The sequence below is a fragment of the Cervus elaphus genome, chromosome 14 (genome assembly GCF_910594005.1).
Source record: "Cervus elaphus chromosome 14, mCerEla1.1, whole genome shotgun sequence".
In the NCBI taxonomy this organism is placed as follows: domain Eukaryota; kingdom Metazoa; phylum Chordata; class Mammalia; order Artiodactyla; family Cervidae; genus Cervus; species Cervus elaphus.
The window spans coordinates 72,925,752-72,942,175 of record NC_057828.1 but is presented as its reverse complement, the minus strand read 5'-3'; the positions used below and the strand labels follow the sequence as shown (position 1 = coordinate 72,942,175).

Here is a 16,424-nt window from a genome sequence, read left to right as displayed (position 1 = left end):
AATCCCAAAGAAAGGCAATGCCAAAGAATGCTCAAACTACCGCACAATTGCACTCATCTCACACACTAGTAAAGTGATGCTTAAAATTCTCCAAGCCAGGCTTCAGCAATACGTGAACCATGAACGTCCAGATGTTCAAGCTGGTTTTAGAAAAGGCAGAGGAACCAGAGATCAAGTTGCCAACATCTGCTGTATCATCGAAAAAGCAAGAGACTTCCAGAAACACATCTATTTCTGCTTTCTTGACTATGCCAAAGCATTTGACTGTGTGGATCACAATAAACTGTGGAAAATTCTGAAAGAGATGGGACTACCAGACCACCTGACCTGCCTCTTGAGAAATCTGTATGCAGGTCAGGAAACAACAGTTAGAACTGGACATGGAACAACAGACTGGTTGCAAATAGGAAAAGGAGTATGTCAAGGCTGTATATTGTCACCCTGCTTGTTTAAGTTATATGCAGAGTACATCATGAGAAATGCTGGGCTGGAGGAAGCACAAGCTGGAATCAAGATTGCCAGGAGAAATATCAATATCCTCAGATATGCAGGTGACACCACCCTTATGGCAGAAAGTGAAGAAGAACTAAAGAGCCTCTTGATGAAAATGAAAGAGGAGAGTGAAAGAGTTGGCTTAAAGCTCAACATTCAGAAAACTAAGATCATGGCATCCAGTCCCATCACTTCATGGCAGATAGATGGGGAAACAGTGGATACAATGGCTGACTTTATTTTTCTGGGCCCTCAAATCACTGCAGATGGTGATTGCAGCCATGAAATTAAAAGATGCTTACTCCTTGGGAGGAAAGTTATGACCAAACTAGATGGCATATTAAAAAGCAGAGACATTACTTTGCCCACAAAGGTCTGTCTGGTTAAGGCTATGGTTTTCCACTGGTTGTGTATGGATGTGAGAGTTGGACTGTGAAGAAAGCTGAGCACCGAAAAATTGATGCTTTTGAACTGTGGTGTTGGAGAAGACTCTTGAGAGTCCCTTGGACTGCAAGGAGATCCAACCAGTCCATCCTAAAGGAGATCAGTCCTGGGTGTTCATTGGAGGGACTGATGTTCAAGCTGAAACTCCAATACTTTGACCACCTGATGCGAAGAGCTGACTCTTTGGAAAAGACCCTGATGATGGGAAAGATTGAAGGCAGGAGGAGAAGGGGATGACAGAGGATAAGATGGTTGGATGGCATCACCGACTCAATGGACATGGGTTTGGGTGGACTCCGGGAGTTGGTGATGGACAGGGAGGCCTGGCGTGCTGCAGTTCATGGGGTCGCAAAGAGTTGGACACGACTGAGTGACTGAACTGAACTGAAGGGCAGGAATTGTTCAAAATGCTTTACTTATGTTGATTCGTTTAATCTAAAACAACCCTATAAAAAACACTACTAGTATCCTCATTTTTCAGATGAGAAAGCTAAGGCAGACATCTTACCAAATTTTACATAGTCAGTGAGTCTGAGGTTTGAAGCTTGGCAGTCTGACTCCAGAGCTAACCACTTTGTGTACCATGTAATTTGAAGAGCCTGCATCACTCAGTTCTCCTACCCTCATCTTTAGATTGAAGATAGTGCTAGCATTTATTCATAGAGTGATTGGCTAAAATATTTACACAGTGCCAGAACACAGAACGTGGTAGAGAGGGTTCCCTGGTGGCCCAGTGGCTAAGACTCTGCTCCCAATGCAGGCAGCCTGGGTTCAATCCCTAGTCAGGGAACTAGATCCTTCATGTCACAAGTAGGAGAGCCCACAAACCACAATTAAAGATTCCATGTGCCGCAACTAAGACCTGGTGCAGCCAAAAATAGGGGAGGTAGGTACAAGTTCATTTTTGCCCCATGTGGTCTTCACAAGAACCCTATAAAGGACATATTATTCCCATCTCACAGATCTGAAAACTGAGACTCCAAGAAGTATCAAATCAGCCAAGGCCATATTCCTAATAAGATGTGGATGTGAAGAATGGGCTAGAGAGAAAAGAGAGAGGAGGAAGGAGGCGAGGAGGCGGGAGCAGGCCTCTAAGTGGAGCGAGAGGAGAAAGGTAAGAAGAAAGCAGAGCCTGCTGTGGCAAGTGCTGCTCTATAGTCACTTCAGGGGGCCTCTGGGCTTTTCAGGAGGACATCTCTAATCCACGCAAAGCTGATTCACTCACCCTGAGCTCTTCTTTCATTCAACTGGGTCCGGTCACAACATACAAGGAAGTCTGGACTCCCACCAAACCCCTTAAGGAATTGCTTATCCCTGAAGCTTGATATCACCACATAAAAACTCAGACCACATGCATAAAGAAAACCCCTGGTTGTATTTCACATATTCAACTTTAGCATCTTCTTCCTACCTTAAAACCATATATCAATGTTTCATTAACTTACTTATCCAAAGAAAATGGTTGCATAAGCATGAAACAAAAGCTATATCGTCATTTATGGCATCTAGCCCTTTTCTGATAAAATTCTATTTATAAGTTAGTCTGTACTTTAACTTCATGATAGCACAGGTTTAGTAGTAATAAATATAGAAGTTTAGTGTATCAATCATATTTATGTGCTAATAAATGTATATTAGTTTCTTATTGCTGCCATGACAAGCTACCACAAACTTAGTGGCTTAAAACAAGACAAACGTACTTTACATGTCCAGAGGTCATAAGTCCAAAATGAGTTTTATGGAATAAATGCAGGCATCAGTAGGCTGCACTCCTTTTGGAGGTTCTAAGGGTGGATTGGTTTAAATTAAAGTCTCACACCTCCCAGCTCACACTGCTTAGAATGGCTATTCTGAGATTGTTTAAATCAAAGTCTACAAATAACAAATGTTGGAGAGAATGTGGAGAAAAGGGAACCCTCATAAACTGTTAAGGGAAATGTAAATTGTTAATTGGTGTACTCATTATGGAAAAAAGTATGGAGGTTCCTTAAAAACTAAAAATAGAACTACCATAGGATCCAGCAATTCCACTCCTGGGTATGTATACTGAGAAAACAAAAACACTAATTTGAAACAGTTATACGTGAACCCCAACATTCATAGCAGCACTATTTACAATAGCTAAGACATGGAAGCAACTCAAGTGTCCATCAACAGATGACTGGATTAAGAATATGTGAGATATATATTCAACAATATATATATAACTCTCTCTATATATAACAACAGAATGTTACTCAGCCATAGAAAATAATGAAATTCTGCCTTTTGCAGCCATGTGGATGGACTTAAACAATATTAAGTTCAGCAAAATGAGACAGAGAAAGATAAATACTTATAAGTGAAATCTCAAATATGATACAAATGAACTTATGTACAAAACAGAAATAGACTCACAGATATAAAAAATAAATTTATGGTAACTAAAAGGAAAAGGGAAGAAGGAGGGACAAATTAGGGGTATGGATACAAACTACTATAAAATAGACAAGCAACAAGGATATACTGTGTAACACAGGGAATTACACTCATTATCTTGTTATAATCTATCTGTGCTCCTGCTCAGTCGTGTCCGACTCTTTGCGGCCCTTTGGACTATAGCCCACCAGGCTCCTCTGCCCTTGGGATTTTCCAGGTAAGAATACTGGAGTGTGTGCCATTTCCTCCTCCTATAATGGAATATAATCGTCAAAAATACTGAAAAACTATGTTACATGCCTCAAAGTAACATTATACTATAAATCTATACTTCCAAAAAATAAAGTGCAGATAAATTTTGTCTAGAATTGTCCTTGACGTTTTCACAATTAGAAGAAAAATTAGGGTCAATCCTTAAAATTTCTATTTGAATATTCAACTCTATACTTTAATTAAGGGCACTGGTTTTGAACCTCTTTTACAATGCCAGAAAATTCGATTCTTATACTCCAAAAAAAGATATGGTTTCCATGACCAATTCAGTTGGCCACATCTGCACCGCTTCCTTAAGCAGAACAATCTTCTTAACTTCTCAGAGGAGTTCCCATCTACCTGGTCTTTTCAGTGGCTGTCAGTCTCAGAAATCAAATCTTTGGATTGTCTATTTGACTCTGTAGGAATGGAAGTCCAAGCTTGGTTCTTGGACTTTGAGATGGAGCTGAAGTTCAAACAAAACACAAAGAATCTATGTTACTCGGTCTGTGTAAACGGAGGAAAATAGAGATGGCATTTGAATCATGTGGGCGAGACAGGAGTCCCACCGGGTCAGTCCTTCACGGTGGTCCAAGGCCAGGCTGCATCCCTTGGAGACATTTGCAAAAGTTGGGGTGTGTTGATGTTGAGCCAGGGGAACTGGAGGAGCTACAAACACTTGTGTGGAAGGAGGTTGTGTTACTAAATTCAGCGCACGGGACACTTCTGTACTATGATACATTTTCTCACCCAAATGCTAATAGTATCTCTGTCGAAAAGCAGATCATCTTCTGCCGGCATCTCCTCATTCACTTAGTTCAATCACCTCTGCTCTCCAGTTCTCCAAACACCCAGTTTTCAGCATAAAAAGATATGTAGGCTGTAGGTGTTTGTGGTTCAAGTGCAGTTCCCACCTTAGACAACACTTGAACTGATAGCGGCTTAGCTGACTACTTTGTAATGATGGGCACTGTCTGCAAGGCTAGACTGAAACCGAGAAACACTAAATTCTAAAAAATATTGTTATTCCTGTGCCCCATGTAATTTGAATGACACAACCGTAAGTTCTGATTTTTCATCTGGTGACTACACTGATGTTTTTTGTTAATATCAAATACTGTAAAATGTATTTTTTTTTTTTTTGGCCTATTGCTGCTTCTTGCATGAAAATTTAAAAGAATTCTTCATTCGGAATTTACTTATGAAATAAGTTGTTGACAGTTCAAAGTAATGGGAAAGCGTGCCACTTGATGCGTTTTAGATCTCTTGCTAAATTCCAGTTCTGGCTCCATCTCTATCTGGATGCCTTTGGGTAAGGTACTTGATATCCATTGGTCTGCCAAATGGGAATAATGGAATGTGGCTAACAGTTTGTAAGGATTAAATGAAAATGTCTGTGGCGGGTAGCTAATAACTGCTTGGTATATTTTAGCTATTAATAAGTGTTATTGCTATGTCCTCTTCCATGTCTGCCATTCCTCAATATTCCTTCAAACACCTTTGAATGCTTACAGTGTGCTAGACCCTGAGGAAATAAAAAAGATAGCTCTGACCTCATAGGATTTATCTTTAAAAAGGAAATAGGTTTGTAAATAAGCAAATGCAACAAAGTGCTATTACTTGATTTAAAAGAGAAAAGGCTATATAGGCTCTAGTGAGGAGATGGCAAAAATGGTCAAATCTGAAGGCTCAGAAATGTCTATGGGATTTCTTTAAAAACAACATTGTCATTGACTTTTGTAAGCATATTTTCACCTAATTCAAAAGCAACAGCTCTCATCCAGATGTGCAATGCATAGTACACAAGGTTTTAGGAAATGTTGGCAGTACTTCTGGAAAGACCTGGTAATTCTTTTCTGAACGATTAATTGTAAGATACATCCTAGTAAGAAATATAGTTGGCCAAAAGGAATGGTAAGATACCACTGATTGTATTGATGCATTCTGATCTCAGAATGTTCAAGTATGAAGAAAATGTGGAATCAATTGTAGTAGTCTCCTCTGGTACTGTAATTCAACTCTGGATCTTACAATTGTTTGGAAAAGAATCACCAGAAAATACAGTCCAGTAGTCTCCTCTGGGCTTCCCTGGTGGCTCAGATGGTAAAGAATCCGCCTGCAACGTGGGAGACCCGGGTTCGATCCCTGGGTCAGGAAGATCCCCTGAAGAAAATGCTAACCCACTCCACTATTCTTGCCTGGAGAGTTCCAGGGACAGAGGAGCCTGGCGGGCTACAGCCCATAGGGCCGCAGAGTCGGACACGACTGAGCGACTCACACACACACACACACACACACACTTTTAGTCTCCTCTTATCCATGAAGGACACATTGCAAGTCCCCCAGTGGTTGCTTGAAATCGTGGCTAGTATGACACTGGTTCAATCCCTGGTCTGGGAAGATCCCACATTCTCCAGAGCAACTAAGCCTGTGTGCCACAACTACTGGGTGAGGCCATATGCACAAAACAATGAAGTAGATATTAAAATTAGTTTATTTTTCTACTTAACTTTTAATAAATGAGAAGAAACACAGTAGTCTGTCTCATAAAGAACATTTATAATACATAACAATCCATAAAGCCTCATGGTGAGGTAGGAACAGCTTTGGAAAACAACGCACAGTCAGAAACATACAAAAAGTTAGGTAAAATTTTGCAGCACTAAAGACATTTTATCTGCATCTGCATTTCATGAGATGATAACTGCATTTAACTGTGCCACATCTGGCCCAAAGGACACCCTGTGGCAGACACAAAACAACACAACATAGAAGTTTCATAAAGAATCACAGAATACACTGATACACTCATTGTGCTGTTTCAAGGCAGAACCATAACATGGTAATTTGTGTCTTTTTATATATAACCACATATTAATTGTATGTTACATTCCCTTCAGTATCTTTTTGCCAAAGACACTGAACCATAAAGTTTTTGGTTTAAAAGTTTAAATTGAATGACATACAAAAGGCTCCTGTGCCAGTGAAAATGACTGCTAAGTATTTCAGAACTTGTTAGTAAAACTAAATAGCATTGCCACGTAATAGCGGTAGAGTTACATCAAAATAGTGCTATTATAATTCCCGTTTCAGATGGTCAAACACTGTATGACAGTTTCAATTTAAAAAACAACAAGCCCTCCCTCCACCTTCCCAAGTTTTAACACTGTTTTATGACTTAACTGAAACTCTATTAAAATAAATATTTCTATATTGTAGGATTCTTCTCCATATTTGTGTATGTGTGAACATCTTAAGACAGCAGGTAAATGACATTTCATCAAATGATATTTGTTTATAAACAGTAAAAATCTACAACTCAATACCAGTTAGCCTACTAAATACTTCACATTAGGTTCCATAGGCCTTTTCCTTCAAAACTTTCAAAAATTCAAATTAACTGAGGATGTTAACAAGATACAAACATTAATAGTCTTCTACTTGTGATTTTCCAAGGTGCTCTTGATGCAAATCCTTCCTGTTCAAATTACATACCTTAGTTACTCAAACATACTACTTTCTAAAATGTTAAAATACACACAGCAAAGTTTCTGAGTTTTTTACTTTTCCTTTAGGTTCTAGTTCATACTTTATACAGGGCAGATGCTCTCTGAAAAAAATTTTACTAAACAATCATATAACTAAAAGGTGACAATGGAGAATTAAATCTCTCTCATCACTAAGGCGGAATTTAGGTTGGAAAAAAATGTCTGGGTTGGTTTTAATTCAGGCAAATGCAGCACCTCCTTCTTACTAAATTGAGACAACAGACATATTTCTAAACACATATTCTAAATACACTGATCTTGCTCAAATATAAAAGAGCCAGCAGGAGAGATGCACCTCCTAAAACTGATGCAGTGTTATAAAACAGCATTTAAATATTGGGTTTAAGTCTCCTAATAATTAATGGAATTTCCCTCATTTTCTTTCAGGAAGGAATAAACTATTTTGGAAAAGACACTTAAATCCCACAATATTTAAATATAAAAGCATTTTTTAAAGATAATGCTAATATAGCTAAAAATGGGTTAGAAAGTGCATTGTAAAGAAATAAATAACTCTCTGCTAAAACTGAAAAGGTGAGTCAGAGCCCACATGATTTTACTATTATGACAGAAATCCTTTGAAAAAGAGAATCCTATGGTACCACTTTGTTACTTATGAGCTACTTAAAATTATGAAAAGTGAAATAACTAAAATCTAAAGGCTGTTACTTTCAAAGCACTTTGAAAAAAAAAAATAGCCCTTGTCCCATGCTTATACACCATTTAAAAAAACCTTCTTTCAGTTGATGTCTTATGCCTTATGCAACCTTTAATAGACCCAATAGAGCATTGTAAAGAAAACCTCATTGAATGTAATATATATTACCAGTTTTCCTTTTATATCACTACTGACATATTTCTATAACATAAATTGTTTTGAGATCTTCAAAAAATGGTAAATCAAGAATGTACATGATATAATTTGAAGCTTTCTCTTGTTCACTCATATGAAATTCCCCCAATTTCATGTTTTAAAAAAATGTTTGCAAAATTCCAAGTAACTACCAGTTTAGGAATTGAAATATACAATATCAGAAGTGTATTAAATGATAAAGATGTATTGCAAATTGGCAGGTTATGGTTTTGGCCCATTATAGTAAATATGAACTTACAAACTGTGTTCCTAAAATTACCTCATTCTCAATGGAAAAATCGGGTGTTCTTAAACAGGCCCATTGCCAGCAACAGGCTTATACTAGGAAAAAATCACACTGTCTACCACAAAAGATCATCCTTTTAAAAAGTTAACTGTCAAATGCCAACGTTTTCATCTTAAGACCCACTAAACAATGAATTATTTCAAATCCCAAAAGGTAGCCATCCCCAAAGTAGTCAGCTATAAAAGGTACTAAAGTAGTCAGGATACCTTGTTTCTAGAAAAATAGAGCTATACATGATAACTGATGTTAATATTCATCCTTTTGAGGACAAAAAATCTAGTTTCTTCACAAAGCATAATCCCTCTCTATCAGAAAAATATAACTTAAATACCCTTAAATAATATTTGTGTATGGATTTGAAATCCATACGAACAATGAAATAGGCAAAAACAGTTTCCTGTATAGATACTAAGATATCTTGCAAAATAAGCCACTATTGGAAGGTCTAAGCAATGTCAAGACAGAATGACTTATAGAATCTCAATTATTAATTTTGTCTTAACTAATTTTGCTTTTTGACAGTTTAATATCCAAACTGCATTAACCTTCAGGTTTTTCTCTCAAGTCAATGGCTCTTGGCAAAGCACAAGCATTGCTGGTTGGGCTCAAAAAGCTGTTTGAATCCATTCATGATTGGTCACTGTGAAATGACTCTGAAGTTATTTTTAAAACTCACAATTTAAAAGATTAGATTAATAAGCTTTCATTTAACATGTAATTATTAGATTAAATTAAACAGTCTTAAAAATATTTATCGTATATATTTTATGAGTAAACTTTCAACTCTTTCTAATGCCAATCTTTCAAAGAAAGTAATGCTGGTGAACATATCCATCTTTCAGGCTACCTTTGTTTTATTTTGTTTTGTTTTTAAAGTTAAAATTCTCAGAATAATTTAGATATGTAGTCTGATTATTAACTTACAAGAATCTAAATATTTAATTTGGTAAAACTTCCTTCCCTGCTCTTACTGCCCATATGCCCTATTATAGGTACACTAGTTCAATTTAATTATCTGTTTATTAGAATACTACTCAGCAACACAGGATACAGAGTAGTAACTGATCTTCAGTATCATAAAACCCCATGTGAAGGAAAAAAAGAACTTTTCCTAATAATATTCATGAGTCATTCTTAAAATATGCTGTCATTATGCTATGTAATGATCTCAAAGGGCAAGTAAATATTACATAAAACGTCAAAGGAAACAGACCTGTTGATTTTTAGAGTTCTAGCAATTATAATTCTAACAAACAAAATATAACACTGGGGGAAAAGAAAAGCAGAGAAATTCCAGTAACAATTTAAATTTATTTATCCCCCTAATTAGTTTTTACCATTGAAAAACTGGAAATCAAATAGCATTATGTTATATAAGGTTTATACTTAAAACAAAAATGTAACATAGTGTTAAAACTGGCTTTCCAAAACTGTTACAGCATAGCTGTACTCTGCACTAATAATCACAAAGTTGTAATATAGAACTCTGTTAAGCAGTCCCATTATGTTCTTACAAAAATAGAATTAAACTGTGTGACCAGACAAGGACTTCAATTACACTACTTGGCAAACATAGAATTTCAATGGAGTCTTTTTTCCTCTTGCAGTTTAAAGCAAAAGTCAAACATCACATCTTTTTCAAGACTCACAAGGATGATTCAGGTTGTTTGTTTGGCATTTTTTTAATCTCTATCACAACAGCAGGGATGTTTTCAACTTTAGTCCTCTTGGGCTGCTTCTCTAGATTGTCACTAAGTTCTAAACAAGAAATGCTAACTGATGGGGCCTTTTCTGCATCCTTTCCAGACTGGGCTTGTGGCCGTGTCCCACAACATTGCTTCAAAGCGCACTGAGTTCTGCAGGCAAGTTCACACGGGACTACACTTGACTTAGAGCCTACACTAGCAAATTCAGGCTGAATGGTGGTAGCGTGAATTCCGTGATTATGGAAAACGTCTTTAATGATCTTAGCCACCTGCATGTATGATGTCGGGTCTTCACATTTTATGTGAGCAGTGGCAATGATTCTGCTTCCAGCAAGTTGCCAAACATGTAATTCATGAACTTCCTCAACTCCTTCAACATTTCGAAGTTCTTTTATCAAATTTTTGATATCAATTTGTTTAGGAACAGTTTGGAGAAGAATAAGAGCAGACTCCTTAAGCAATGGATAAGTTGTGTAAAGAAGTATACAAACCATTACAATACAAAGAGTTGGATCTAAATATAGTACCCAGCAAGGACCAGCCTCTTGAACTGTTGCCTGAGTACTATTAACTAATTCTACAAATGCTTTGCAGGGGTCAGGTATACACGGGTTCACACAAATCTCCCCTTCAGGACAACCTTTCCAATTAAAGTAAAAGACTAAGGCATTTACTACCACAATCACTGAACCCAAAGCATCTCCAAAGACATGCAGAAAAACTCCACGCATGTTAAGTTGTCCAGTCTTATCTTCATCCTCTTCCAATTCCACCTCTTCAGGTTCTCTGATAAGATTCCCATTCACTTGTACTTCCATTGCATCATTTCTGGACTTTTCTGGATCTACAAAGAAATAAACATTCTGTATCAAACACATCTAAAGTGTTTATATAAACATTCTTGCCTAATTCCATTTAAGAGATGGGGGTGAAAATTTTTCATAAAACATACGAAGAAATGTGCTCAGAGCAATTTATATAAATTGACATACTGGGAACAGGCCAGGACATATGGTCAGGGCTAAATTAAGTCATTAAGATGATACTACTTTCTCATACTCCAACCTCCTACCTTCCCACTTCCAAATGAAGTTCACCTTTTCTGTGGGGTCCTGGGAACATTCTATACTTGTTGGCATATATCAAAAACAAAACAAAATTGAATGCTATCACCCCAAATCATAAACAACTATGGATAAGTCTAATAAAAATGGCTGACCTGACACAGAGCTCTAGTCACTTTTCATCATTAAGGTGTTAAGGTTAACTTTTAGACTTTTGTCACTTAAAAATGATGAGTCCCTTGATAGAAGGGGTTTAGAAACTGACAAATCAACCATATAAGCCTATCAACAATCACACAGAGACTTCAGGAAAAGTTGGAACTAAATGATCACTATCTACTAGCTCCTAAACCAAACATATTGATTCTTTAAAGGAATTATACACACCAGGACAGCTTAATATTCTTTGGAATAACTCCTTGCAGAGTAGAAGTGAGAGGAAATTCAATTGTTTATTAAACATTTTCAATGTACAACTTCAATTTCATTAACATGATATCCTGAATCCTAGAAAGAGGAAAACTGTCTATGTAGTGTCATGCATGTGTGGTTTCACACAAATAGGTAAATAGAAATTGATATTTCCATATAAGTGGAAAACAGTGGGAGGAAATACACCAGCCTATTAAAAATATCACTGAGCCTGGTTAGTAGGGCATTAGGATGATTCCTTTTCCTATCTCCTCTTTCAACACCTATTTCCCAATTTCCTTCCAAGAGCACTTAACGTTTAGAATGAAAACTACCCATTAAAAATATAAGAAGCATAAATTATCATCACTTTTACCTTAGTACAATCACGACAAATCCTAAGTGAAATGTTAAAACATGCCCAGACAGGTCCTAAGTCTAGGATTTTCAGGATTGGGTTTAGACTTCAGAAAATTAACTGAAACATGCATTGCTGTTCATAACAGAAACCCTTAACCAAGATTTTGAGTTCAGGAAATTCAGTCACTGAGATCGCTCTGAATACAACATTAAGAAACTTGTTTGAAAGGCAAAACTACTACTTGGGCAGAGCAAGGTTCCAAACATCCAACAACTAAGGACCAACAGGGGATTCTCTCCGGTTTTCCAAGAGGGTCAAGAAATTTAATTAGGAAGCATTGCTGATCCCGCTAACGCCAAAATCAGACAGTCTCTTGGCACGACAGCCCGTAAAAGACTGCCAAGTGCAGTTGCGGACCGCAGCGGGCTGAGGGTCACCTCCTGACCTTTTGCCCGCTCTCATCTACACCCTCATACCAGGAGCGGGGGACGCACTTCCCCTGCTCCTAACACCCGGCTGCAAGCGGGGGGTGCGGGAGAGGGGGGCGTCTGTTTCGGCTGCTTCCCCGCAGGTGCGGGTGCGGGAGCCTGCCCGGGAAGGAGCAGCCCAGAGGCGGCGCGGCCGGCTCGGGCGCCAGGGGGCGTGCGGGCCACTCGGCCCGGGGCCATCCCGGGGTCCGGGCTCCCCAGGGCCAACCACCTGCGGCGGCGACTTTTCTCTCCTCACCTGTCTGGTCCAATTTCAGCCCGTTGGAGTTGCTGCTGTTGGCCACCAGGATGTTGGTCTCCTCCTGGTCGGGACCCTGCTCGCCCGGGGTCACGGCGTTGTCGCTACCCCCGGAGCGGCTGCTCTTGCTGCGGGCCCCCTTGGCGAGGCCGTGGCTGTGCCCCCCATGCGAGTGGCTGTGGCTGGAGTCGTCGCCGAAGCCGCTGTGGTGGTGAAAGAGACAGAGCCCCAGCACGTTGACCACCAGCCCCGCCACGCCGACCCCGAAGACCACCAGCGGCTGCTGCATCTCGTGCGGCTCGATGAAGCGCTCGATGGCCTCCAGCAGGATGGCGAAGCAGAGGCCGGTCAGGAAGATGGCGTTCACCAGAGCCCCCATCACCTCGGCCCGGATCCAGCCGAAGGTGTTCTTCTGGGTGGCGTGGGTCCGCCGGGCGAAGCGCTCGGCCACCAGCGCCACCACCAGCGCCAGCACGTCCGACAGCATGTGGAAGGAGTCGGAGAGCATCGCCAGGGACGTGGTCACCCGGCTCACCACCACCTCCAGGACCATGAACATGAAGGTCAGTAACAGCATGCAGAGCAGCCGGCCCCGGTTCCGACCCCAGCACCCCATGGCTGCGGCTGAGGAGCCCGCCCGAACGCGGCCCGTACACTCCTGAGGAGGCGGCTAGGCGCCGAGGAGCCGGCGACGGAGGGAGGGAGGGCGGGCGGCGCGGGGCTCGGGAGTCTGCCGCGGGGCCTCGGTGACCGGACAGGGGCGGGCGAGCCCGGGGTCTAGCCGCCGAGCCCCCGCGCCTGCGGGCGACCCCGGCCGGCCGGCGGCGCGCAGCTCCTCCTCAGGCGTCCGTTCTCGGAGCCGGCGCCGAGGCCCGGCTCAGCTCCAGCAGCCCCCACACACCCACAGCGGGGCGGCGGCGGAGGCGGCAGGGAGCTGGGGCTCCCGAAGCCCGCCGACAGAGAGCCGGAGCAGGAGCGAGCGGGCGGGCGGGCGGCGGCGGGGGCGGGCGACCGGCAGCTCAGCGCTGAGGACGCTCCAAGCATCTGCGGGTTCTCCGCGCAGGTCTTCCCCTCAGGCGGTCTTCCTCCGGTGTGGCTCGGACCGAGGAGCCGACGCCTGAAGAGCTAAAGAGGCGGCGGCCACGGCTGCTGCACTCGGCCCGGTGTCGGGCGCCTTCTTCGCCACCCGCCGCCCCCCCCGCCTTTGCAGACGGTTTACAAAAAAACTTTGCTTTGCACTCGGAACCCCCGTTTTCACACGGACCCGAGCGTGACAAGGACTCGCCGCCCCGCCCACCAGGCCCGGCACGCCTTCCCATTGGCCAAGACCCCCTCACGACAGCCGCCACGTCCCGCCCACCCGCGCTCTCTATTGGGCGGAGGCTCAGAGGGGCGGGGGAGGAGGCGGTGTCGCGGCTTCAACAGATGGGGGCGGGGCCTTTCCCTTCAGGAGCCGGGCGTGGGCCGGGGGCCGCGGCCGGGTGCAGCGACGGGCGTCGTGGGGGAGGGTAGGGGGCGCGGGCCGCGTGCAGCAGGAGGGGGAGGGGCAGGGCGGGGCAGGCGGGGTCCCCTCGGCGCGGCGGGCCTCTTGCCCGGGCGCTGCGGGTCCTAGCAGCCCCGTCACACCTGCCGGGGGCCAGGCAGCAAACAGACTTTGATCCTCCCAGCCGGGTCCACGTGGGGCGGGCTGTTCAGCCGCCGTGTGACAGTCGACAGCCTGGGAAGGGCCGGGAGGGGGAGCCCCAGTGTGAGGGGCGGCGGGGGGCGCGGGGGCGCGCTCCTATCAGAAGAACCGCGATTAGGGCCGACAGACTCATAAACAAGTGCGGCACGTAACTTGTGACTGTTCAACACCGAGTTGAGTTCGTCCAGGACGGTCCTGCGAGGCGATGAATGGAATCTTTGTAAATGTTTCAGTAAAGCAAATCACCCCCTATCGCCACCATCGCCCGGAGACCTTGTGTGAAGTCAGATATTTCTGTCACTGATTATCTAAGGATCATTTAGGGTGCAGACTTAAAGCAGGAGAAACCTGGGTTCTGGTTCTTGCTTTGCCACTAGCCAGCTGGGTGACTTTGGGCAAGTCAGCCGGCCTCTCTAGATCTGTTTCTTCGTCTATGGAGAGTAAAGGACAGGACAAGAGGAGCTCTTAAGATTCCCCCTGACTTTAAAATTCTGAGGCTCTATGACTTAAAACATTGTATTTATACACTACAAACAGCAGAACCCAGTGTTGGTCACTATGGGGAATGGGAGGGCAGTGAGTATACAGAAGAATGAGCTTCTGTCCAGGTGGAGGTGAAATATAAACATATAAAATTTTAAATTACAGTGAAATACTCCTGATAAATTGTGCCAACACTGCTTCAGATTGGATACATACCTTGTTGTGCTCTGAATGGAGACTAGCTAACTTGAAAGTGAAGGCTTCCTGCTTCATAAGTGGAGGGGTGGCTAGAGTCAGAATGGCCTGAACCGGACTCCCAGAGGCCTCACCACAGCCTCTCAACAGCGAGAAGGACCTCCAACTGCTCTGGATTGCTGGGAGACAAAGACAGTGCTAGCCAATGCCTCGGGGTCTGTATATAAGGCTTGTTTTGGGCCATGTATTTTTGCATTTAAAAAATTATTTCTAGAAAAGTTTTTTCACTTGTATACTGTGTATTTCTCATCTCCCCATCCAGACTAGAGAGCTAGATCCTCATCTATTTCTGTTCTTCTGGAATGCAGAAGAATGGAGGAAACTTCCTGAGGCATTTATTAAGGAAGAATTGACAGGACTTGATTAATTGGGTATTGGGAGAGTGAAAGCTGATGAGGAGAATTTTAAAGAGATAGTTTTTAACCCAACAAGGAAAATATTGCTTAAAACAGGTGGAGAAGTTGGAAAGGGTGTGCAAGGAGCTGCTTTTAAGGAGAAAATACTGAGCCTGTTTTTTAATGTGCTGAATTTTCAGTGAAGTCTGGATGGTGGCACTGCTAAGGAGTGGGGAGATGGGATTGGGGACTTCCATAATCTTCTCTCCCTTGGTGTAGATAATGGATGTTTGTGCATTTCACGTATATGAATACAGCCTCAAACCAGGTCCTCCTATATAGACATTGAGGAGCCACGTGTGGGTCAAGATATCCCAGGGAAATGGCCAGGAGGCAGTTGGAAGACCATTTCGCCTCCTATTGGGAGCTGCTGGGTCCCTTTACTTGAAAGAAGAGTCCTTCAGGGAGTTCCTTGGTAGTCTAGTGGTTAGGAGTCAGTGCTTTTACTGCAGTGGCCGTGGCTCAGCCCCTGGTTAGGGGAACTGAGATCCTGAAAGCCATGTGCTGTGTGGGCAAAAGCGAAAAGAAGAAAATATTCCTCCAAGTATTTAATGTCCAAAAAGAAATCAATAAGACAATGCAGAAGGCGAGGATGCTCAGCAAACGGTAGCAGTCGTTTCAATAACTCAGCAGACTGAATTGGGAGACGTTCAGACCCACATAAAAGGGGCTCTAGATTCAAGTCAACTCAGTAGTCACTTATGAGAACCTGTGTGGTGCCACATTTTTTCCCCTTCTTGTAAGCCACTTCCCAGACAGTGTGCTTTATGCGCTCATAACCTAGAAGTGGGGAGAGGTGTCAGAGATGCATTTTCCAGATTGGAAAAGTTATAATCATGCATTCCAGAAAGAGTAATATTTACCTATCAGCAAAGCATTTCAATCAAATAAACTTTTCTTCCCCCCCAGCAGAGTGTAGTCAAAATACTTTGGTAGCTTGAGTCAAAGTTGTCCTTTTTTAGCCGATTGTCTTGGCATAGCATTAACACAGCCAGAAGTGGGTTAAAATGAAGGGAAGCCATACC

The 16,424-nt window shown here is 42.5% G+C and overlaps 1 protein-coding gene across 1 annotated transcript; it reads right to left on the bottom strand.

Annotated features, from left to right (window-relative positions):
- Positions 1–6,082: 6,082 nt before the first annotated feature.
- On the bottom strand, positions 6,083–13,204 carry SLC30A1 (solute carrier family 30 member 1). Its single transcript, XM_043923787.1, has 2 exons — positions 12,583–13,204; positions 6,083–10,864 (listed from the first exon to the last, which is right to left on the bottom strand). The coding sequence occupies exons 1-2, from the start codon at positions 13,196–13,198 to the stop codon at positions 9,960–9,962; spliced, it is 1,521 nt and encodes a 506-aa protein (XP_043779722.1). The 5' UTR covers positions 13,199–13,204; the 3' UTR covers positions 6,083–9,959.
- Positions 13,205–16,424: the final 3,220 nt, after the last annotated feature.

Excerpts from the sequence above, each read along its gene's own strand:
- SLC30A1 (XM_043923787.1), bottom strand. The coding sequence starts at position 13,198 with ATGGGGTGCTGGGGTCGGAACCGGGGCCGGCTGCTCTGCATGCTGTTA. Across the intron at positions 10,865-12,582 it reads GCTGAAATTGGACCAGACAG|ATCCAGAAAAGTCCAGAAAT; the intron begins GTGAGGAGAGAA and ends ATTTCTTTGTAG.